Raw genomic sequence first — 24,748 nt, 5'->3', positions numbered from 1 at the left:
CATATGAACAAATCCCCTTTAACCCTCTTAGTAAAAAGAGTGGGATCTATCTTCCCAATTTCAAACCCACGATCTTGTAACAACTCAGTAAGATACTCATACCACGTGCGTGGGGCTTGTTTAAGTCCATAGAGTGCCTTATTAAGTTTGTACACATGATTGGGGAGCTTGGGATGTTCGAATCCCGGGGGTTGTTTGACATAGACCAACTCATTCAAAGGATCATTAAGAAAGGCACTTTTCACATCCATTTGTTGTAATTTGAAGTTATGATGAGAAGCAAATGCAAGCAACATGCGAATAGATTCTAGACGAGCAACAGGGGCAAAGGTTTCACCGTAGTCGATACCCTCGACTTGGGAGTAGCCTTGAGCCACCAATCTTGCCTTGTTTCGAATCACAATCCCATTGGCATCTTGCTTGTTATTGAATATCCATTTGGTCCCGATGACATTATGTTCCTCCGTTGGCCTAGGCACTAAATCCCAGACTTGGTTGCACTCGAAGTTGTTAAGTTCTTCGTGCATGGCCATAAGCCAATCCTCATCATCGAGCGCTTCCTGTACCTGTTGAGGTTCACAATACGAAACAAACACGTGATGCTCACAATAATTCCAAATCTGTTGACGGGTGGATACTCCCCTTTTTATACTGCCAAGTACATTCTTCATAAGATGTGACTTGACTCTCAGCTTGTTCGCAATCTTGGCTGCTCGACGCTCCAAGAGTTCTTCATTAGATAACGGGGGAGTATCAACTTGTTTCCTTTGCTTGCCCTTGCATCTTGAGCCGGCTGTTGGTGCTCCAGAAGGGAATTGTGAGACAGTCTCCTGATCATCTTGTCCTTCGACTTGAGCAGGTTCACTAGTTTATTCTTGTATTTGTGGTTGCTCTTGATCTTGATCTTGTGCTTCTACTTGGTCAGGATCTCGGAGTTGCACTTGATCTTGATCATGAGAAGATTCGGAGTCTTGGGGTAGTGCTTGAATATCCTGAGACACATCATCATTGTTGGGCAATTTATCTTGACCTTGAGCTTGTTTATTTTGTTGAGAGTCTTCTCTTTGTTCATCGGAAGCGTGTGGGGCTTGTGGAGGTGATGGCTCCACTTGAGTAGAGCATTGTCCTTCTCCTTCGGCCACAAGGGGTTCCTCAATGGGGAGTATTTGACCAATCCCCATTCTTCTTATGGCTTGGGGAGGAATTTCATCACCTACATCACAAAGACCACTTTGCTCCACTTGGGAGCCATTATTTTCATCAAACTCTATGTTACACGTCTCCTCAATTAGTCCGGTGGACTTGTTGAGGACACGGTAAGCATGAGAGTTTGTAGCATAACCAACAAAGATACCCTCATGTGCTCTAGAATCAAATTTAGCTAACCGTGCACCTTTCTTGAGAATGAAACACTTACAACCAAATACCCGGAAGTACTTGAGATTGGGTTTGTTTCCAGTTAGAATCTCATACGGAGTCTTGTTCAAGCCTTTGCGAATGTAGAGCCGATTGGATGCATGACATGTTGTGTTGATGGCCTCTGCCCAGAAGTTATATGGAGATTTGAATTCTGCCATCATTGTCCTTGCAGCGTCTATCAAGGTCCGGTTCTTCCTTTCTGCCACGCCGTTTTGTTGAGGGGTATATGGTGCAGAATATTGGTGTTTTATTCCCTCATCACCTAGAAACTCATCTAAGGTGTAGTTCTTGAACTCGGTGTCGTTGTCACTTCTAATCATCAAGATCTTTGCTTCATGTTGACGTTGCGCTTCATTAGCAAAGTTGATGACGGTTTGTTGAGTTTCACTCTTCTTTTTAAAGAAATATACCCAGGTATATCTTGAGTAGTCGTCAACAATCACTAAGCAATACTTTCTGCCTCCAAGACTATCAAATGATGGAGGACCAAACAAATCCATATGGAGAAGTTCCAATGGCCTCTTAGTGTAGATAAGAGTCATTGGACGATGAGCAGTTTCATGAATCTTTCCTTCAATGCAGGCACTGCAAACACGATCTTTAGCAAAGCTCACATTCGTTAGTCCACGAATATGGTCCCCTGTCAGAAGACTTTGCAAAGATCTCATATTGACATGAGCTAAACGGCGATGCCAAAGCCAGCCCACGTCAACTTTAGCCATTAAACATGTCGCATTCTTAGTGGGTCGCTTTGAGAAGTTCACCACATAAAGACCATTTTCGACATGCCCAACATAGGCTACTTTAAGAGTCTTGCTCCTTAGGAGGACCACAGTATCAAGATTAAAGAATGTGGAAAAACCCATAATTGCGAGTTGACGAACCGAAAGTAAATTGTAGGCAAGTGACTCAACAAGCATGACCTTCTCAATAGATAAATCTTGAGAGATGACCACCTTACCAAATCCCAATACCTTTGAAGAGGATGCATCGGCGAATTGGACATGGGTGGGCATAGATGGAGAAGGATGCACATCCACCACTAAGTCCTTGCTTCCGGTCATATGATTTGTTGCTCCACTATCGAGCAACCATGACACCCCACCGGAAGCAGACTCCTGCAATAGATCAAGGCTTGGTCTTAGGTACCCATTTTTTAATGGGTCCTTTCATGTTAGAGACAAGGGTCTTAGGAACCCAGATAGCCCATTCAATATCCTCATCGTAGGAACCAACAAATCTGGCATAAACATGCCCATCACTAGCACAACATAAGACATATGAAGAATTGAATTTGCCGGTTGTGTTAGTAGGAATGGTTTTGCCCTTCTTGAGGTTTCCATAGTCCACCTTGTTCCTGTTCACCTTCTGAGTCCCCTCACCCTCTTTGACAAAGATGTCCATGAGGGTGGGAGATTGTTTGTTCCTGTTCCTCCTTTTACCTTTTGACTTGGAGGTAAGTCCAAGTCCTTCCTTTCCTACAACACCCTTTTGAGTGATCAAGAGGTCGTTCAGACTCTTCTCACCTTGTATGCATGCCACAAGGCCCTTCTCAAGTTTCTCCTTTAACTTGGCATTTTCCTCCACAAGATGTACATGCTCACAACAAGGGTTAGTTGCACAAGCATTATCAATTAACACAAAGGGAGGGCAAGTAGAGATCTCCTTGGTAAGCTTTGCTTGGAGTTGATCATGAGACTCTTTCAGAGTGAAATGAGCACCTTTCAAGACTTTGTGGGCCTTGTCAAGTGTGTCAAACTCCTCTTTGAGTCTGTCATGGCCAACCCCAAGAGCATACTTTTCAGACTTAAGCATACGAGTAAGAACAACATCATGATCTAGTTTCTTTTGCATTTTAGCGCAGTCATCGTTATAGGACTCCTCAAGAGCCAAACGAAGAGTGTGCTCCTCTTCTAGAGCATTAGATAATTCGACAATTTCATCGGCATAGTCACGACTGTGTCCCTGAAGCTCGGAGATGGTCTCCTCATGAGACTCAATGAGGTCAGTGGCCTCACCCAGTTGTTCCAAGGGAGCAACAAAGTGCTTCTTGGGTTCTCCCTTAATAGTGCACAGAAACTTGTCAAGATCATGCTCATTAAGTTCCCCAACATCACTATCTTCAACACAATTTAACAATGAAGGAGCAGAAGCAATGTTGGTCTTAATGATGGGAGTTACCTGATTGATACCTTTTGCCATGAGGCACTTGGTGATGTGGTTCTCGTTGGGGGCGTTGAAGAGAGACACCTTCTGGGGAGAGGTAGTGGCAATAGCAACAGCTGCCGTTGCCACTGTATCATCATCATCACCATCATCATCTGAAGGATACTCTTCAAGGGCCACCATCCCTTTTGGGTGAGGTTTCTTCACAAAGTTGTTCTTGATTGGAAATGATTTGGTTTTGTCTTTGCGAATGAGCTTGCCTCCGTTGTCTTCCCTTTTCTCATAGGGACATTCGGCCACGAAGTGACTCACGTTACCACAGTTATAACATGTCCTTACTCGTTGTTTGGGTTTGAATCCACTCAAGTTGTTCTTGGTGAAGGTGGGTCTTGAGTTCCTCTTGTTGCCCTAGAATTGCCTTGATGCAAGATCCATGTGCTCATGATAGGCATACTTTGTGTCTTCAGGGCAGCCCTCCTCTTCCTCATCTTCTTCTTCTTCTTCAAGCATTGTTTTGCTTTCAACGCAAGGTTGGGTGAAGCTGTCTTTGATCGAACACGAGCAAGAGCATTGTCGGCTGTTTCGTTCATGATTGACATTGCAATGAATTCATCCAACACCTCACTAGAAGACAAGGAGTGGAAGTCTGGCCGCTGACGAATGACAGATGACATGGCTTTGTTGAAAGGCATGATGGCTTTAAGGAACTTGCGCTTGACCCATGTATCATCCACATCCTTGCTCCCATGATCCTTGAGCGCCACAGCAATAGCAGTTACCCTCCGGTAGAGATCACGAGGGTCCTCATCTTCCTTCATCACAAACTGATCGGCCTTATCAAGTATCACTTCATAGTTGGATCGTTGAATGCTAGATCTTCCCTTGTACAACACCATAATATGCTCCCAACAATCCTTGGCCAAAGTGAAGGGACGCAAGTGAGGAAGATCTTCTGGTGGCACTGTGTCACGCCCAAGATGCGACCCTATCCTCAATTTGGCACTAGGGCCTCGTCAGGGATAGAAGCGCATCTCATCGTGTCGCAAGAATGGATATCGTTACAAGTACATGTACTGGAAAGAATAGATATAAAGAATTGGCTTACACTCGCCACAAGCTACATCAGAGTCACATCAATACATTACATAAACATCAAGAGTAAGAGCAGGGTCCAACTACGGACGAAAACAAACGAGAAAAATAAGAACGATGTCCATCCTTGCTATCCCAGGCTGCCGGCCTGGAACCCATCCTAGATCGATGAAGAAGAAGAAGAAGAAGCAACTCCAAATGAACAATCAACGCGCTCGCGTCAAGTAACCTTTACCTGTACCTGCAACTGGTGTTGTAGTAAGCTGTGAGCCACAGGGGACTCAGCAATCTCATTTCCAAAGGTATCAAGACTAGCAAAGCTTAATGGGTGAGACATGGTTAAGTGGTGAGGTTGCAGCATCGGCTAAGCATTATTTGGTGGCTAAACTTACGAGTACAAGAAATAAGAGGGGGGAAGATCTACGCTTAGCGGACGTGTACTAATCATGATCAAATGAATGATCCTGAACACCTACCTACGTCAGACATAACCCCACCGTGTCCTCGATCGGAGAAGGAACTCACGAAAGAGACAGTCACGGTTACGCACACAGTTGGCAGGTTTTAATTAAGTTAACTTCAAGTTATCTAGAACCAGTGTTAAACAAAGTTTCCACGTTGCCACATAACTGCGGGCACGGCTTTCCAAAAAGATTTAACCCTGCAGGGGTGCTCCAACTAGTCCATCACAAATTACCACAAGCTGCATAGAAATCCTCAATCACGAAGCTCGCGATCTCGTCGGATTCCCTAGTGGAAGACCTCAACTCTGAGATTACCCAAAGCATCACCGGAATCCCGATGCACAAGATATCTCGTCAAAGCTAAAACTAATCCAGCAAGGCCGCCCGGCGTGTCGACGATCCCGATAGGAGCCGCGTATCTCGTTCTCAGGACACGACGGATGAGCAATGGTTACCACGCCAGACGCCGAGTTGCCCCGGTAGCGTTAGTAAGCTGCTCTGTTTTGGACCAGCACCATCAGCACTGGCCCTCCCTGTATTATGTAGAATTACTCCTCGGGTAGCGCTAACTCCCTATGCATTTCAATTAACCGAATTATTATGTTCGGCAAATAGTACCAATGTTGGGCCTTGCCAGACCAGCTTTAATCTAAAACGAATTATCAAGGGGGTCCCCATAACAACCCCGATCGTGTTAGGAGCGCTCAATTATGGAACATAACACCGGTTGCCGAAACTAAGGGGGCAAAGGTGGAACAAAACACCAGGCTAGAAAGGCCGAGCCTTCCACCTTTTACCAAGTATATAGGGCATAAAATTAAATAGCATTCAATATGGTGGTATGACAAGGAACCCATGTTATCACATGGAAGCAACTACACCTGCAACTAGCAACGCTAACAACATGGATAAGCAAGCAGTAACATAGCCAATCAGTGGTTTGCTAGGTCGAACAGGTTGAAGGTTATCATGGTATTGTTGAGAGGCTGATATTTAACATGTGGTAGGCAACGAGACATAATCGATAGAAGCGATAAAACTAGCATGGCAATGATAGTAATGGTATCTCGGGAAATGATCATCTTGCCTGAGATCCTGCTTGGAAGAAGAATGACTCTGTGAAGTAGACGGACCGATGTAGTCGAACGGTCCTCACATCCGACACGCTTGCGGAACTATATCGAGACGGAGGAAACCGGAAACAAGCATCAACACACGATACACACCACACGATGCAAGACACACATGATGCATGAACGGTCTAATGCACGGCATGACAATCACAACAATCAAACACTACACATTAAGTGAAGCTCGATATGCAACGAGTTGCATATCGACGAAACTCCACATTTAATTGTTTAGTTCACTCCCGTTAATTTACATGACAATATTTAAAATGTTGTTAACATGACACGGGGTGAAGCACAAATTAATCTACCTAGCTAGGCATTTTAAATGAGGCCGGAAACGTCATATAGCATCTCCGAAATGACCCCACGTGTTAAATCTTAATTCTGCCCGGATTTGTCCTAATCACATTTTAGGTTTGTCAAACGGAAAAACAAAGTGGTTCACGTGATTCTACTCGTCGTTCTGGTCCATTTACATATATGGCGCATCTCCAATGGAGCTACGGACAAATAGTTACGACCTAAACCGTTTTCAACACGTCGACACGCAAACCGATGCCAACAGGACACTAATCAGTTCTAATTATGCATGAGAGTTGGAAATTCTTGGTCTACGTCAAATCCTAGGCAAGTTACTTATTTATATCACTCTGATCCTATGCACGGTTTGAAATCTACGGGGGTTTGAAAACAATATGCAATTTTTCTGAAATCTAGCAAAATCCTAATGCAGCAAAAAAAATGACAGGGAAACAATTATGGGGCAAAGCTGGGATTCGAATCCCAGACCCCTTGGTTGAATCCAGGGCACTAACCAGTTGGTCTAGCTCCTGTTGTGTGCACTAATAGGGCCTCGAAGTTAAGTGAACCGAGGCAGAAACTAATCCTATGGAAAGGGAAAAATTCGTGAAAAAATACAGATGCATCCGCGGGGACTTGAACCCACGATCTCCTGGCGAGAGACCAACGCGCTGACGAGTAGGCTACAAAGCAACTATTGATAAAACACATGGGACTGCGTTAGATGTATCGTACCCATGTGGTGTTCTGACGAAACTGAACTGAATCAGCAACAGCTCTGTCTGCCAGATCGGGATTGCAGGGGGGCCGACGGCCATGGCGAGAATACGCAGAGAGGGGCCGTGGTTTTGACGGATCCGGGCATGGGGAATCCATTCCCGATGACGAGGGAGCTCGATTCGGTGGAGGGGACGCCGGTTCACAAGCTGCAAGCTCCATGGCACAACTTCCCTTGACAGAGGCGTAGATGCTCCTGTGGACAGAGAGAGAGAGACGAGGTGAGAGAGGGAAGAAGGAAGGGAGAAGGAGCAGGGGCGACCTGGGTGCCTGCCCGTCGGTGAAGCTCGCCGGCGGCTCACGGTGGGTTCCGATCTGCTGCTGACTGGAAAGAAACAAGCAAGAGGGAGAGGGATTAGAGGAGTAAGCTGAGGAAAGGAGGGGTCGTGAGGGAGGAGCGCTCGGCAGAGGGGTGGCCTGGAGATGCGGGAGCTGCTGCTGCATCAGCGCTCCGGCGAGCGGCTGCAACTCGGCCGGGCGGGGCGATCCACCGGAGACGCGAAAGGAGGGATCTCAAGGCGACGACCGAACGCTGACGAAAATCGAGGGCTGGGAGGACCATGGCCTCTCCTGTTACCTGAAGAAAGAAGTGAGAGAGAGAATCAGAGGGGAACCATGGGAAGGGAGCAAGACGACAAGGAGATAGAGGAGAGGAGAGGCGCGGGGCGAGGTACTAGCCTGGGGTCCGACGATGTTGGAGCTCCGGCGTCGGGCTGCTCGAAGCGGGCGGATCAGGCGAACCTAAGGCACGTTGATCCTGCAGCTGGAGCTCCGTCAGGGGAGGCTTGGGGTCGAGCACGGATGTGCACGGGCGGAGCTAGCTGAACCACAAGCGCCATGAGTGCAGCTGGAGGTTCGCTCCTGCCTGTTTCTTGGAGACGAGGTGCATCAGTGTGCGGATCCAAGGGAGGCGGACGCATCCACTCGGGTCGGAGGGAGGTTGCTGCGGGTTGGACGGCGGCGGAAAACAAGGAAGGTCGTCTGAGCGAACTGGTTGGATGGGGATGGATCCCAAGGCGAAATTTCAAGCGGGCGGCGGCGGAGAGGGGATTGATGGATGGGACAGCTAGGGCTAGGGTTATACTAGATGGTCTATATATAGTAGGCAGGTTAGATTGGGTTATTTGGACCCTTTGATCCAAATCGGACGGTCGAGAATAAATAGGCCGAGGGGTCCAATGGACAAACCGATGATGATTTGCAGTAAAGCCGGGTTGATCCGGACCCAACGGTCACGAGCTCCCGGTACGGGTTTCGGGAGGTTTCCGGACTGGGCCGCGCGTAGGGTCGACGCACTGTGCAGAGGGGCTAGGCGAAGATGAGAGGGAAAATGGGTGACCCGGCAACGTATTTAAAAACATCGACAGACGTCCGATGGTAGACCGAATACGGTGCCGCTACGGTCGACCGTTCAGGTACCAGACGGACTCCGATCGCGACGAAATTCGACAGGCGGCCTAGCTATAACTACTTACGACCGCATGCCAAGTTTCACCCCGATCAGAGAAAGTTTTGCGCACACTTTTAAAACAGGGTTCGACGATGTCGCGGACACGTGCGTGTGTGAACGGGCTCAGAACGAACAACGACGAGAACCGGCAACTAACAACGGATGCAAGTTTTGAAAACTGGCGGCAGCGAAGATGCCGATGCAATGCAGATGGTGCGAATGATGCGATGATGATGCGACAAATTAAAATACCCACACGACGGAAACGGAAAGGAAAGGGAATCTTCTGGAACGTCGGCATCGGGCTGTCACACACTGCAGACTGGAGAATAAACAAAGCAGAGTGATTGTATTGATTGTCTGCATCTTCTCTTGGAGTGAGGTTGCTTGGATCATGGGGATAATATCCTTGCTCGATGATTCTCCACAAGTTTGTTGAGCTGTGATTCAAATGAGACTTAATAGAAAATACCCAATTAGCAAAGTCAACTTTCACAAGCTTAGGAGGAGGACCAACAGGATTAAGACGAGGTGCGGGAACTGATCCTCCATAGCTTAGGAGGAGGACCAACATGATTAAGACGCCCTCGCACGATGCAAGGTACCGTGATTCCACTATAGGTGCCCTTGAAGGCGGCGACCGAACCTTTACAAACAAGGTTGGGGCAAACTCCACACAAAGCTTGGAGGCTCCCAACTAGACCACGAAGCTTCACCACAATGGAATATGGCTTCGAGGTGACCTCAACCGTCTAGGATGCTCAAACACCCAAGAGTAACAAGATCCGCAAGGGATTGGTGAGGGAATCGACTTTTCTCTTGGTGGAAGTGTGGATCTAGGCCTTCTCAACCAATCCCTAAAGAATCAACAAGTTTGATTGGCTAGGGAGAGAGATCGGGCACTTTTGAGCTTGGGGCGCAACAATGGAGCTTGGGAAGGTAAGAGATGAGGTTCCACAGCTAGAAGAACCCTTTATATAGTGGGGGGAAAATCAGACCGTTTTCCCACTCTCTGCCCGAGCTCCAGCGGTACTACCGCTGGCTGCAGCGGTACTACCGCTGGCACTCCAGCGGTACTACCGCTGACCAGGGGCGGTACTACCGCCGACTAGCGGTACTACCGCTGGCATTCCAGCGGTACTACCGCTGGCCCCAGTGGTACTACCGTTGGGCCCCTGGTAGTGCAAAAGCACTACCACCGCTAAGAAAGACTTCGCAAAAAGGTTCGTCCATGAACAACCGCTAGGCAAGCGGTACTAAGTTCCTGGAGCGGTACTACCGCTAGGGCCAGCGGTACTACCGCTGGGGACCATTTTGCAAGGAGGAAGGAAACACAGTGGCGGGGGCCGCTCCAAAGATGAAGGTAAGGGAAAATATGTGAAGTGTGCGCGTGCAAAGATAGATTCCACCCAAACCTTTCCACTACGGTTCCCCTCTTAATAGTACGGCTTTCCTATGACTCAAATAAAGAGAATCGTAGAGGGCGTCGTGCTTCCGTTCCATGAATGAGGAGGCGAGTCATCTTGTGCCGTTGACGTGTGTTATCTGAAACCTTAACACACATAGTTAGTCCTTTACGGTACTGTCATCAATCACCAAAATTACTTAGGCATAAACTATGCCCCAACAAAGGGGACTGGTCATTGGAAGCACAACTGCCCCAAGTATCTGGCCGATAAGAAGGCGGCCAACGCCAAACAAGGTATATATGATATACATGTTATAGATGTGTACCTCACCAGCTCTCGTAGTAGTGCCTGGGTATTTGATACCGGTTATGTTGATCACATTTGCAATCCGAAACAGGAACTGCGGAATAAACGAAGGCTGACGAATTATGGAGAAGCCATGAAATTTGAGATAGGATCTATGTATGAAAACAAAGTATGGACTTTGGAAGTATTACCTGAAGGTTGCAAGGCTATTCAGAACAAATGGATTTTTAAGAAGAAGACGGACGCACACATATTGGGCATAAAGATCTTTAAGAAGAAGAGGACGCAAACATATTGGACAGTGTGGACTTTGGAGAAGCTCCTTACATATTGGGCATAAAGATTTATAGAGATAGGTCAAGGCGCCTAATAGCTCTTTCACAAAGCACATACCTTGATAAAGTTTTGAAATTTTTTAAAATGAAACAATCCAAGAAGAAGTTCTTGCTTGTGTTACAAGGTATAAAGTTGAGTAAGACTCAATGTCCAGTAACTGCAGAAGATAGAGAAAAGATGAGTGTCGTTGCCTATATATCAATTTACAAATAAATTACATTTAAAATACAAATAATTACATTTATATTGAATCACTACGTAAAATTTATCAAAAGAAAAACATAAATACAGGTCACAAGATAAAAAAATTGAATTTATTATATTTTTTGCACTATTTTTGTGTGTTCCTAATTTTACGTCAAATAAAATATTTTAACATTGATTGTATTTTTACGGTCTATTTTTACGTATAAAATAAGATAAAAATTACAGAACGTAAAACTACGGTGCATTGATGTTAAAATAGAAGGAGGTGAAGAATAACTATTCCTTATCCATAACAGGTGTTTTTACACCTAGACGCCAAAAAGCCACTCTCTCTTTAATTTTAGTGTTGCAATGGGAGATGAGCAAATGGCGTTGGGCCCTTGAAAACGGGCATTTTCTATTTAGCGCTGCAGGCGTCGGTTTCTTCCATTTTCTGCAAACCGGCGCCTGCAGCATGGTTTGTTGGGCTCGGCCCATTCTAGCTTCTTTTGTCTGTGTCTAAACCAAAAAAATTGACCTTGGGCCCTTGAAAACGAGCATTTCCTATTTAGCGCTGCAGGCGCCGGTTTCTTCCATTTTCTACAAACCGGCGCGTGCAGCATGGTTTGTTGGGCTCGGCCCATTCTAGCTTCTTTTGTCTGTCTCTAAACCAAAAAATTGACCTTGGGCCCTTGAAAACGGGCATTTCCTATTTAGCGCTGCAGGCATCGGTTTCTTCCATTTTCTGCAAACCGGCGCCGGGCCCTTGAAAACGGGCATTTCCTATTTAGCGCTGCAGGCGCCGGTTTCTTCCATTTTCTACAAACCGGCGCCTGCAGCATGGTTTGTTGGGCTCGGCCCATTCTAGCTTCTTTTGTCTGTCTCTAAACCAAAAAATTGACCTTGGGCCCTTGAAAACGGGCATTTCCTATTTAGCGCTGCAGGCGTCGGTTTCTTCCATTTTCTGCAAACCGGCGCCGGGCCCTTGAAAACGGGCATTTCCTATTTAGCGCTGCAGGCGCCGGTTTCTTCCATTTTCTACAAACCGGCGCATGCAGCATGGTTTGTTGGGCTCGGCCCATTCTAGCTTCTTTTGTCTGTCTCTAAACCAAAAAATTGACCTTGGGCCCTTGAAAACGGGCATTTCCTATTTAGCGCTGCAGGCGTCGGTTTCTTCCATTTTCTGCAAACCGGCGCCGGGCCCTTGAAAACGGGCATTTCCTATTTAGCGCTGCAGGCGCCGGTTTCTTCCATTTTCTACAAACCGGCGCATGCAGCATGGTTTGTTGGGCTCGGCCCATTCTAGCTTCTTTTGTCTGTCTCTAAACCAAAAAATTGACCTTGGGCCCTTGAAAACGGGCATTTCCTATTTAGCGCTGCAGGCGTCGGTTTCTTCCATTTTCTGCAAACCGGCGCCTACACCATGGTTTGTTGGGCTCGGCCCATTCTAGCTTCTTTTTTTGGTCTCTAAACCAAAAAGTTGAGCGAGCACAAAGATTCGAACCGACGACCTTGTTGCCAAATCGCACGATGTGCTCTCTGCACTAACCAATATGTTGCATTCACCTCTCGTGCTCGGCTTCATCTTTTTCACTTTTTCCTTCTTATATCTTTTTTCCTAGTTTTCCATTTTTCTTTTCTTTCTCGGACGATTTTTTTGTGTCCTTTTCTAAGTTGAATGAACTTGTTTTTTAAAAATTGATGAACTTTTTTTCAAAATTGATGAACTTTCTTTCAAAATCGATGAATTTTTTAGAAAAAAACAATGAGTTTTTATTTAAAATCCGTATTTTTTTCAAATTAGGTGCGCCTGGGGCTCCCTTGAAAGCGTGTATTTGTTTTTTTGAGGGGAAATTGAAAACGTGTAGTTTTGTTTTTTTGAAAACGTGTAGTTGGTTCTTTTGTTTTTAGAACAAAACGTTAGGCCGGTAACTGCAAGCCCAGGAACCTCGGGGCCCATGATGCTCAAGCGGTTACGTTTTCGCCATCCATTTCGAAGCGGAGGCGCGCGCCCGCGGTTCTGCCCGCCAGTTTCCGCCACTCGATCGTTCTCCACCCCACTCCACTCGCGCTTCGCCACCGCGACGGCAACCGCCGATCGATGGCGCCTCGTCCCCCTCGCCCTCCTTCCCGGCCCGCTCACCACGCCGTGTTCCTCCTCCTCGCCGCGGCCGCCCTCGTCGGGCCCGCCGTCGGGGTGGAGATCCTCTCCAAGTCCCGCCTGGAGCGCTGCGCCCTCGACTCGGGGGCCGGCGGCGCCCTCGCCTGCGACCGCAAGGTCGTCCTCAACCTCGCCGTCCCCAGCGGCTCCGTAAGCCTCTCCTCCTCCCTCTCCTCCTCAACGCGACCCAATTAATTCCCCGCCGCGGGGTCGTCCGTTTTTCTTTTTACTGACGGTGTCGGTGTGTGTGTTCCGGGGCTCGGTTCAGAGCGGCGGCGAGTCGTCGCTGGTGGCGCAGGTGGTGGAGGTGGAGGAGGACGACACGCAGGCGATGCAGACGGTGCGGGATCCCCCCGTAATCACCATCAACAAGTCCGCGACCTACGCGCTCTACGACATCAGCTACATCAGGGTAAAGCTTCCTCTGCCTGTGCCCACCTGACCAGCAGACAGGAGCCTGTTTTTTCTGATGAATAGCTACTTGTATACCACCATTTTCCACTTCAAGAGAAAACAGCCTCCAGCCACCGTACAATGCTGGCTCCTATGAATAGCTGCTATGACATGTTCTAGGTTTTGGAATGGGAACATCATAGGGATATTTCTCTGTTTGTCGTGGATAAGGAGGGAGTCGACGAAGCGGGTTTCCAAAATGTTTCAGAGCTATACAAATATTGGAGTGCCATTGAGTATGATCTTATATCGCTGGAGTGGGACCGTTTATGACTACGTGTTCTGCATCTGCTCATTTGTTACAGCAACCCCATTTGCATCTGAAAATGTTTTCAGCATTTTGTCGTCTGATTGTTTTTATATGCAGAGTGTTGCACTGAAAAGCTAGTCATATCACTGATATCAACTGTGCCCTGCCAGTAACCCTACACTCTCAACGAATCATGTGAATTCGGACTTGATTTATTATCTGTGCTCGTTACTTCAGGATGTTGCTTATAAACCAGAGGAACTGTTTACCAGGACACATAAATGTGAGTCAGATGCTGGTGCTAATGTTGTTGGAGCTTGTGAAAGGTAAAAAAAAAACTTTGGGACTCGATCCAGCTGATAGGTTGTCATCAATAATATTTCTGGGAGGGATTCCAATTGGTAGATCTTCATAATCAAAGACCCACCTTTTCAGTTTTAGCACAGCTATACTCTGCTGTACCACTCTTGGAGTGAGTTTATTACAATAGTATAACTCTTGCTGTGTACATTTGTGTAGCATATATACAATTTACTCTCATAACCATTCATATCTACAGACTTCCTCTCGATTTCTGGATCCTTTTTTAGTATATATTTCCAAATCTCGTATAAACTAACGATGTCTATTTCATCAATATGGCTAGGTTACGGGATCAAAACGGTCACGTAATTGAGCATACGGAGGTGAGACACACTGGCCTTTGTCATCCTTGTTAGCTGAGTGTCATGAGTAGTACTAGCAATATTGAATCAATCAGTTTTTGACCAAATAAACCAATATTTTTAATGGTTGAGCGCATATTGAGAAAAATAAAGGCACATATAAAGTTCTTTCAACGTGCTTCTGCAGTGAATGCATCTGCATGTCGTATACTTTAGTTTGTGTTACTGTATTTTACATGTAGCTGTGATCTACGATCTCATGATTCTAATGTTCCCTCTCTTTTTCACGGTAAATCTAATGTTTCCTCTGCACTTTGACATTGCACTAGCCGGTTTGCTGTCCATGTGGGAATAATCGCCGTATTTCCTCGTCTTGCGGATCAATTTGTGAGTTGAAAAAAATGAACTTTTGTCCATTCCTGCATTTTCAATGTAACATTGTGTCACACCTTTCACATGCATCTTCCTTGCAGTTGATAAAATGGTTAAAGGCAAAGCTAATACAGCCCACTGTGTACGTTTTCCAGGTGATTGGTATGGGCATTAATTGCAATATATCTTTGTAATATTTATAAATATTGACTTAAGAGCTCCACCTGCTGAGTTCACTAAAAGAAACTTGAATTGGCACGATATCCTAATATCTTGTACTACTTCTTATTCCGGTCTGACATGACCATGTGTACTTCCTTTTCGCTGCTAAAATCATCAAGTAGGCAGTTCACATTTTGGGGATTAATGGTGATCTAGTTTATTTACTTTTTTTAAAGTAGAGCCAGGGGAATATATGCTCATACCAAACTTATATGCTATTCACAGCATCCCATATTTCTTTATCATTTTTCAGGTCAAATTTTGAATAAATATGTGTATCTCCATTGCTTATGAACAGGTTTCATGTTTTTGGAATTGGTAAATGGTCACGTGGGTTCAGCATCAGAGTACAAGTAAAGAAAGGCTCTTCTGTAACGGTAGGCACTAAAATTCTGCACTGTTACTTGTAAGGCTAGTATGGAATACCGACTCTTGAAGAAGTAACCATGATTATGTATATGCTGAAAATATGTTAGCACGAATAGGCACAAGCAAAATCATTTGTCCTGATGATGATATTATATATTCCGAACATTCTATTTATTTATCAAATCAAAGCATCATTCAAAGGACTATTTTTCTGTTCTTATATCTAGTTTGCTGTTTTGTACTTATGCAAAGCACTTACACAACAACAGTACACCTTTATCAATTTGACATTACGCTGCAGGAGGTTATTGTTAGTCCACAGAATAAAACAGTTGTTTCTAAAGATAACTTTCTGAGAGTAAATCTCATTGGTGACTTTGATGGTTATACAAGTATCCCATCATTTGAAGACTTCTATCTTGTGACTCCACGGAAGGTACTCAGCAAATTATGATACGTGTATTTCTCTCAACGCGACTTCATAATTTCCTTCTGTCTTAAATATTGAAGGGTGGTGGTGATGGTCAACCGCAAGTTCTTGGCGATGAGTTCTCCAGGTGGATGCTCTTGGAGAGAGTCCGGTTTACGTTAGATGGTCTTGAGTGCAACAAGATTGGTGTTGGGTATGAAGCTTACAGAAACCAGCCTAACCTCTGTGGAGCACCACTTTGTAGCTGCTTGTACAATCAGCTTTGGAATTTTAAGGAGGTAAGGTTGCGCATTAGCAAGTGCTAAGTTTTCTTTTTCAAGCATAGTGTCGAGCTTCTTGTTGCTGAAGACAATCTGCTAATATTGGAACTGTTTAGTCTTGAGTTTTTGTTTCACCATTTGTTTCAGTCTGACGACAATCGGGTAAACAGAAACCAAGAGCCCCAGTATATTGTCCAGGGAAGATTTGATAGGATCAACCAACACCCGGTTATATTCCCACCATTTATTTCTTGAGTCCCATTTTTATTCCACCATTGGATAATGCATTTACCGAAAAAGGCTTTCGCCCCGCTTTATATATAATGCATTTGATACATACCCATTACAGGATGCAGGAGTTCATACATTCTCTATTGGAATCACAGAAGAACTGAATACTAATTTGCTGATAGAAGTGAGTGCTGATGATATAAATTATGTATACCAGAGGTACTGATAATGATTACACATTTTTATTTTGCATTTACAATATGGTTTATTGTACAAGTACGGCCCTACTATTAAATGCAAGTAAATTTTCAAACATAGCATCTTAAATGTTTGGCATTTTGGATGAGCAAACAAAAATTCTATTCGAGTATTAGAGCATCTACAACCATAGTTAGCTAATCCGAGCCCCTATATGTTCGCGGACGTGCCCGGACGCGCTCGCGGGCATTGCTGGGCCTGTCCTCATTTGTCCTCCTCCACAACCATACTCCCCATATCCCGATACCCAAATCCATGCAAATCAATGCGCGTCCATCATATAACGCAAATTCATCACAAATTCAGTGATACAAAACAAACAGCAATTCATTACATGTCAAAATAAAATTCAATAGTTCATACATAGATAGGTGATAGATATGGTATTTGCTATCAACTCTAATGCTTATGTTTGGGAAATACAGATTGAAATACACATAGTAAATATTTTCCATTTTTCTCCAATTAATGTGTGAATTTGTAGACAAAGAACTATCTGATTTTTTAAAATCCTGTTTTAGTGATGGTAGTTAATTCCCTTGCCAATTTATTTATTTATGATATACTAGTAGATAGTTATATATGTCATACCTTGCACTTGTACTACACTTCACAACTATTTGCTTGATTTTAAATAAAAGGTTGCATGCATCAATTGATGCAGAGGCCGGGGGTAAGCCTAATTTTCTATAAAAAAAATGTCATACCTTGCACTTATTTCTCAATTTCAGGAGTCCAGGGAAGATACTTAGCATTAATGTCCCTACATTTGAAGCCTTAAGCCAAGTTGGTACTGCCAAGGTCACAATTAAGAACATTGGCAAACTGGAAGCTTCATATAGCTTGACGGTATGCATTGTCAAGGAAATTACATTTCTTTTTGCAAGAAAAATACCTTTTGATATAGTATTACTAGACAATAGGCTGCCTTTTGACAGATCATTTATTGCATCTTCTTATTTTCTACTCCCTCTGTCCCAAAGTAAGTGACTCGACTTTGCACTAACTTTAGTACAAAGTTGAGCCACTTATTTTGGGACGGATGGAGTACTAAGATGATAGGTGCATGAACTGGTTTCCTGCCCATCCTCCTTGCTGTCCTTGCATGAGTATCCTTTCTATTCCCTGCATACCCATAAAAACAATTGGATTATAAAATTGTAGTAGATGATTTACTTGGCCTCTTCAAATTTCTTGAAATCTGATCACTGGCTTACTCCTTTTACAGTTTGACTGCTTAAGTGGTATCACTTATGTGGAGGTAATATTTATTGCAGTCTTGATATTTTCTGCTTTTATTCTCTTCTTGTACGTTTGAGTAGCAACATTCTTTCTTGATCGACGAGCGGCAACACTTGGGTTCATTCTGAAATTCACTTGCTTCTGAACCCAATTTTTTCAGTTAATTATCCACTGGCACAGTTCCCTGCTCTGGTTATTTGCTCATTCAGTTTCTTCTCATGAAGCTACACTGCAATTTCATTTGCAGGAGCAATTCTTCATCATGAAACCTGACCAAGTGCTTGTCCGTTCATTTTATTTGCGTTCCTCATCAGACCAAGCATCAAAATATCGATGCTCGGGTGAGTTAGAAACAAAAGACAGCTCATCCTTAAATCATTGAATCCCCAAAGTCCTGTTTTAAGAATTAACATGGGATTTGCTTGTGGTCGATTGCAGCAATTTTGAAAGCGTCAGATTTCAGTGAGCTTGACAGAGCACAATGCCAGTTCTCGACTACAGCCACAGTTCTTGACAATGGGACACAGGTTCTGAAATGGTTTCCAGTCGCTTAGGTTCTGGCATGCTTTTCCTCTATCTGTCTGAGCTCCATGCTTGCTTGTTGCCCTTCCAAACTACGCAGATCGGTCCACCGAATCAGCACAAGAAGGGTGGCATCAGGGGCTTCATCGAAGCCATCGAAACCTTGTGGCGCAACACGTGGGACAGCGTGATCGATTTCTTCACCGGCAGATCATGCAGGTAACAAAAAAATTCCGTAGTAATTCGAATCAGGCTGTGCCTCTTGCACTTTATGATCTGTGAATCACTCCCTGTGGAACAGCACCAAGTGCTCGAGCTTCCTGGACCTGAGCTGCCACATCCAGTACATCTGCATCGGCTGGCTCGTCATGTTCGGCCTGCTGCTGGCCACGCTGCCCGCAGGTTCGCGCGCATTTTGTTGCGTCGGGTGGCTATTTTTCTTCATGTTCACGACGCCAGTGCTCATTTTCTTCATGTTTTTGGTTGCAGTCATGTTCACGACGCCAGTGCTCATTTTCTTCATGTTTTTGGTTGCAGTGGCGGTGCTGCTGTGGCTGCTCCACCAGAAGGGCCTGTTCGACCCGCTGTACGACTGCTGGGAGGACGTGTTCGGGCCGCCGGAGGCCGCTCACGGGAAGCACGGGGGAGGCCGAGGCCACCACGCGCACACCCACGCCCACCACCACCAGCACCACCACCACAGCAAGCACCCGACCGCCTACGCGCACAAGAAGCGCAGTAGCGGAGCGGCCGGGCAGCAGCACCACCACCATCACCACCACGTCCCCCACAAGCACGGCGGCCAGCCCGACGGCGGCGAGCGGCACCGGCATGCAGCGGCGCTTGGCGTGCAGCACAGGGACGCCGGGCACAAGCACCACCGGCACGGCAAGGCGGCGCAGAGGGAGAGGGAGAGGGCACAAGACCGCGACCGCGAGCACCGCCACCACCACTCTCGGGCGGCGTAGAAGATGGTTGTCATCAATGGGCAGGACTCTTGAAATAAATTAGCAACTCGTTGCGACTTGTGTGATTGATGTTGTTAAGTTGTACTAGTACATCACAACTTGTAGTGAGTCAAGTTCTTTTACAAAGCATTTGGGAACGGATGGATTTCGTAAGCACAAGACAACCACAACTCAGACATCACAACAAGTGTATTACTACATAGTACGCAGTACTTGGTAGTTGCCTACTAGACGACATCACAACAAGCGTATTATTCCATCATCACTCACTAGCTCATAGCCTTATTAGTTCATGGCGGCGTCGATCGACACACTGACAGCAACAAGAGCATGTATCCTGAGTCATGAATCACTTCTTGGGAGGTGGAGTGAGCGCGGCCTTGAGCTTCTGCACGGTGGGCAGGTCGGTCTTGAATGACTTGGCGAGCACAGCGTCATCGACGCCGGTGCCGAAGACGGTGACGGGCACGGACACGGTGCCGGGCGCGGAGCTGCCGAATGCGGAGAGCGCGACGGCGTGGCTTTGCCCCGGGTTGGACTGGTAGTGCACCAGTCCCTTGGGGAACACGAACATGTCGCCGGCAGCCAGGTCCTGCGTGTAGAGCTTGCCGGCCGTGTCGACGAAGCCGACGGAGAGCGCGCCGTCAAGGACGAGCAGCAGCTCGGCGGCCCGGGGGTGGGTGTGCGGCGGGTTGACGGATTCGGAGGGGAACTTGAGCATGGCGTAGGCCACGCTCTGCCCGTTGAGCGCAGGGAATTCCATCATGGTGGCCTTGGTCACCGTGAAGTTCTGCATTCCCGGCATCGGCATCGGCATCGGCGTCATGTTCATGGCGGCGCCGAAGCCGGTGTAGGTGAAGAAGTCGCCGGTGATGTTCATCGGTGGCATGCCGATCATCGAGGTCGGCACGACGAAGTCGGTGAGGATGTCCGGGTCGCCGGCCACGGCGGCCAACGGCGCCGAGACAAGTGCAACCACCACCAACACCAAGGAGTAGCAGCAGTTGATGGACGCCATTGGAAATGGATGTAGCTGCAAGCTAAGCAAACAGTTTAGCTTTGCTAACAGATTGATTACTTAAGGCTGTGGTTGTGAGATGTGGTGAAGATGTTGGAGGACTTGCTGTGTTAATTTATACAGAAGAGGTGGTGCAGTGATGTGATGTGATGGAGAGTTTGAGAAACCAAGGGAGATGGATGAACATTGTGGAACAGCAAGCTGTAACCACCAGCTGGCGCTAATTGACAGTTTGACACGCATCTGAGGGAGAATTAACTGGCCGATGTTGTGCAGCTCTTGGTGTCTCCTAAGCATATATATGGATATACCTACAATATGCAGCGTAGGAGTTATTTCTGTTCCCATTGCAATGGAAACTTGGGTGCGTGTGTGAGTGTGGCTCGATCACTCTCAACTTGATCAATCGGAGGTACTGATTTGTTCACGAGAAAGGTGTGATAGCTCACCGGTGCCTACTCACCCTTTATGAACAGTAAAAAAAATAGAAAATAAAATTAAAAAAATCTAAAACTTTACAACATCAACGATGATCAAACTTTGTAGGTTCCTACAAGTTTTCACGTCAAAATATCATGTAAAGAAAGATGTACAAACAAGTTTCAGATTACAGCTAAAAAGTGCTCAAAACTTCAAGCATTGAAATATTTTCCGTGTATAGAGTTCCTCGAATAGTTTTTTGGCATGAAAACTTGCAAACACCTACAAACTTTCATCATCTTTGATGCTGCAAAGTTTCAGATTTTTTATTTTGTTTTCTATTTCTTTTAATTTTACTGTTCATAGAGGGTGCATAGAAAGGTGTGATAGCTCCCGGGTGGCTACCCTTTATGAACAGTAAGTATGCAACACTCCATCCATTATCTATCTATTTACTATCTATCTACTCCATTCGTTTCAGAATGTAAGAGTATTTTTGATACTATACTAATATAAAAAATAGTTTAAAAAATGTTCTTATATTATAGGACGGATGGAGTATCTACTTATTACATTATTATAAAATAAAAGGCACAGGAGTCCTCGCATCTTTTTTACATAGGCTAAATTATCTGCTCCGTCAATCATATGGCGGGTCCTAATTATAACAGCAGAAATTTAAAATCTAACAACAAAAGTGTGCATGTTATATGTCTAACGCGCCGCCTCCTACCTCCCCATCCCCCTTCCCGAATTGGGATTTTGGTGGTGTCAATGACGTTCCTCCCCCAATCTTCGTTGTATGGACGACCGCGACTTTCATCATTCCGAGCTTTCCATGGCGACTGCACTTGTTGCAACTTGACTATATGGTTGTGTTGGTAATGACATGGTCTTCATTTATGTGGAACCTCACGTCAAGACCAGGTTGTGCATGTAGCTGGTGGGATTGCAAAAAAGTGGTGATAAAAATACATGACGACTTTGATTCAGTGATGCTCCTCGAGTACCTAGTCACATGCTGCGGAAGAATACCCTAGGTATGACCCTGTTTCATTATACCCGGCATGGTTATGCCGAATTGAACAAATCTTAATCAACTCCTATTGCATATACGATGACGTCATTGACTATATCAGCAATTAATAAATTGCACGGAATGATAGCGAATCATGCATACATAGGTCTTCCTTAATCATACTTCAAAATATATGGCTTCCTAGAATGCATGTGTCCTTTTTCTTTATTACTATTGCTATAGTGCATTTCTTCATCCATGGCGGGTGACGTACAATCTAAGGAAGACCGGTATACTTTGCAGTGTAATTTTATTTTGTAATGCTCGGTCTGCGTCTAGTTGTCTTTTCATTGTTCTAGCTATTGCTTTCCTCCATAAATATCAAATACAAGATGCCCTTTGGGTGTCTCTTTAAATAATGTTATTTTATGACCTTTTCTCTATCATGTGGCTACAAACTAATGGCAAAAGACCCCCGCAAAATAAACAAAAAAACTAATGGTAAAAGAGGTATATTAGCCCCCGCAAAAGAAATGAGATACACTGAAAATGCTTCTAGTTTATACATCTTTATTTCCACTCTCACAAGGTGACTCATTACTGCAGAAATGCCTAGCAATGATGAACGTGAAAAGGGCAGCAGTGCCGATGCCATGCGCGGATTTGGGCCCAGGCAGCCTAGGCCATTGCCTAGGGCGTATATGGCCTAGGGCGCAGCCCAGTTCCAAGCCCAGACATGCTAGGCGCCAGGCCCACTCAACCCATTGCCGATCGCAAATGCAGTTGCGACCTGTCTCTCGCGTGACCAGCCAGACACCTCGACGTCTCGAATCCTCGACCTCGACTTGAACCCTAGACGTCGTCCTCCGTCGTCAGTCGCCGCCTGCCACACGGATCTCCCCGTCCAGTGCCCCACCCCGACGGATCCCCCTCCAGCGCCCTACCCCCACCCGCCCGGACCACCCTGTTTCAGCACCTGGCGCCCCCAACCCCATCTCCCGCTGTCATGTTGTAACGCCCAAGATGCGGTCCTATCCATATTTTGACGTGAGGGCCTCGATAGGGATAAAAACGCATCTCGTCGTTTCGTAAGAATGGATATCGTTACAAGTACATGTACTGAAAATATGAGTATAAGGAGTTGGCTTACGCTCACCACAAGCTACATCAAGGTCACATCAATACAGCAATATACAGTCATCATGAAGAAGAGCAGGGTCCGACTACGGACGAAAACAAACGATAAAAGAACGACGTCCATCCTTGCTATCCCAGGTTGTCGGCCTGGAACCCATCCTAGATCGATGATGATGAAGAAGAAGAAACTCCAAATAGCACAATCAGCGCGCTCACGTCAAAGTAACTCTTTAACTGTACCTGCAACTGGTTTGTAGTAAACTGTGAGCAACAGGGGACTCAGCAATCTCATTTCCAAAAGTATCAAGACTAACAAAGCTTAATAGGTGAGGTATGGTTAAGTGGTGAGGCTGCAACAAGCAACTAAGCATTTATTTGAGGTGGCTAACTTACGAGTACAAGAATAAGAGGGGGAAGATCTACGCATAGCAGATGTGAACTACTGATGATCAAATGAATGATCCTGAACATCTAGTTACTCAGACATAACGCCACCGTGTCCTCGATTGGAGAAGGAGCTCACGAAAGAGACAGTCACGATTATGCACTCAGTTGGAAAGTTTTTAATTAAGTTTACTTCAAGTTATCTAGAAACGGATGTTAAACAAAGTTTCCACGTTGCCACATAACCGCGGGCACGACTTTCCGAAAGATTTAACCCTGCAGGGGTGCTCCAACTAGTCCCTCACAAACTACCACACACAGCGACGGAATAACCTCGATCAGGGAAAACCCGTGATCTCCTCGGGTTCCTATTGGAAAACCTCAACCTCGAGATAGCCCAAAGTATCCTCGGAATCCCTCGCACAAGACGCTCGAGAAAGGTAAAACAAGTCCAGAAAGGTCGCCCGACGTGCCGACTATCCCGATAGGAGCCGCGTATCTCGTTCTCAAGGCAAAATCGGATGAGCGCAGCGTACGGTGGCCTGATAGAAATCACCCGAGTTGCCTGGCCCCGCACACGACTCTGTTTAGGACCAGCACCATCAGCACTTGCCCTCCCTGTATTATGTTGAATTACTCCTCGGTTTCATGACGCCCTATGTTTTCAGTATTAACAGAATTATTATGTTGGGAAAATATAGTGCCAATGTTGGGCCTTGCCAGACGAGCTTTATCCTAAAACGAGAATCTAGGGGGTCCCCATAACAACCCCAAGCATGTTAGAAGCGCTCATTTATGGAACATAACACCGGTAGTCAAAACTAAGACGACAAAGGTGGAACAAAACACTAGGCTAGAAGGCTAAGCCTTCCACCTTTTACCAAGTATATAGGTGCATTAAATTAAATAACAAATAATATGATGATATAACAAGGAACCCATGTTATCACATGGAAGAAACTGCACCTGCAACTAGCAACGCTATCCAATGGTTAAGCAAGCGGTAACATAGTCAATTAGTGGTTTGCTAGGTTGTAGAAAGGTTGAAGGTTTCCATGGCAATGTTGAGAGGCTGACACTTAACAGGTGGTAGGCAGCGAGACATAACGAAAGAAACGAGACAACTAGCATGGCATTGATGGTAATGGTATCTAGGGAAATGGTCATCTTGCCTGAGATCCCGCTTGGAAGAAGAACGACTCCATGAAGCAGATGAACCGCCGTAGTCGAACGGATCCTCACATTCCAACACGCTTGCGGAACTCTATCGAGACGAAGCAAACCGGAAACAAGAATCAACAGATGATATTCACCACACATATGCATGACA

General features: G+C 45.7%; 2 protein-coding genes across 2 annotated transcripts; one reads left to right on the top strand and one right to left on the bottom strand.

Annotated features, from left to right (window-relative positions):
- Positions 1-13,025: 13,025 nt before the first annotated feature.
- LOC123397738 (protein HAPLESS 2) lies at positions 13,026-19,575 on the top strand. The gene is made up of 18 exons (XM_045092275.1): positions 13,026-13,349; positions 13,468-13,611; positions 14,140-14,228; positions 14,549-14,588; positions 14,897-14,954; positions 15,041-15,101; positions 15,460-15,538; positions 15,832-15,966; positions 16,041-16,238; positions 16,368-16,448; positions 16,570-16,670; positions 17,441-17,558; positions 17,938-17,970; positions 18,199-18,292; positions 18,390-18,478; positions 18,574-18,692; positions 18,775-18,875; positions 19,011-19,575. Exons 1-18 carry the CDS (start codon positions 13,140-13,142, stop codon positions 19,439-19,441), a joined length of 2,181 nt encoding a protein of 726 aa, XP_044948210.1. The 5' UTR covers positions 13,026-13,139; the 3' UTR covers positions 19,442-19,575.
- A 65-nt stretch (positions 19,576-19,640) lies between these two features.
- On the bottom strand, positions 19,641-20,463 carry LOC123400006 (germin-like protein 9-3). Its single transcript, XM_045094400.1, has one exon. The coding sequence runs from the start codon at positions 20,457-20,459 to the stop codon at positions 19,791-19,793; it is 669 nt and encodes a 222-aa protein (XP_044950335.1). The 5' UTR covers positions 20,460-20,463; the 3' UTR covers positions 19,641-19,790.
- Positions 20,464-24,748: the final 4,285 nt, after the last annotated feature.

Source organism: Hordeum vulgare, chromosome 5H (genome assembly GCF_904849725.1).
Source record: "Hordeum vulgare subsp. vulgare chromosome 5H, MorexV3_pseudomolecules_assembly, whole genome shotgun sequence".
Classification (NCBI taxonomy): Eukaryota; Viridiplantae; Streptophyta; class Magnoliopsida; order Poales; family Poaceae; genus Hordeum; species Hordeum vulgare.
The sequence above is the reverse complement of the archived record's forward strand: the minus strand, read 5'-3'. Positions and strand labels throughout refer to the sequence as shown.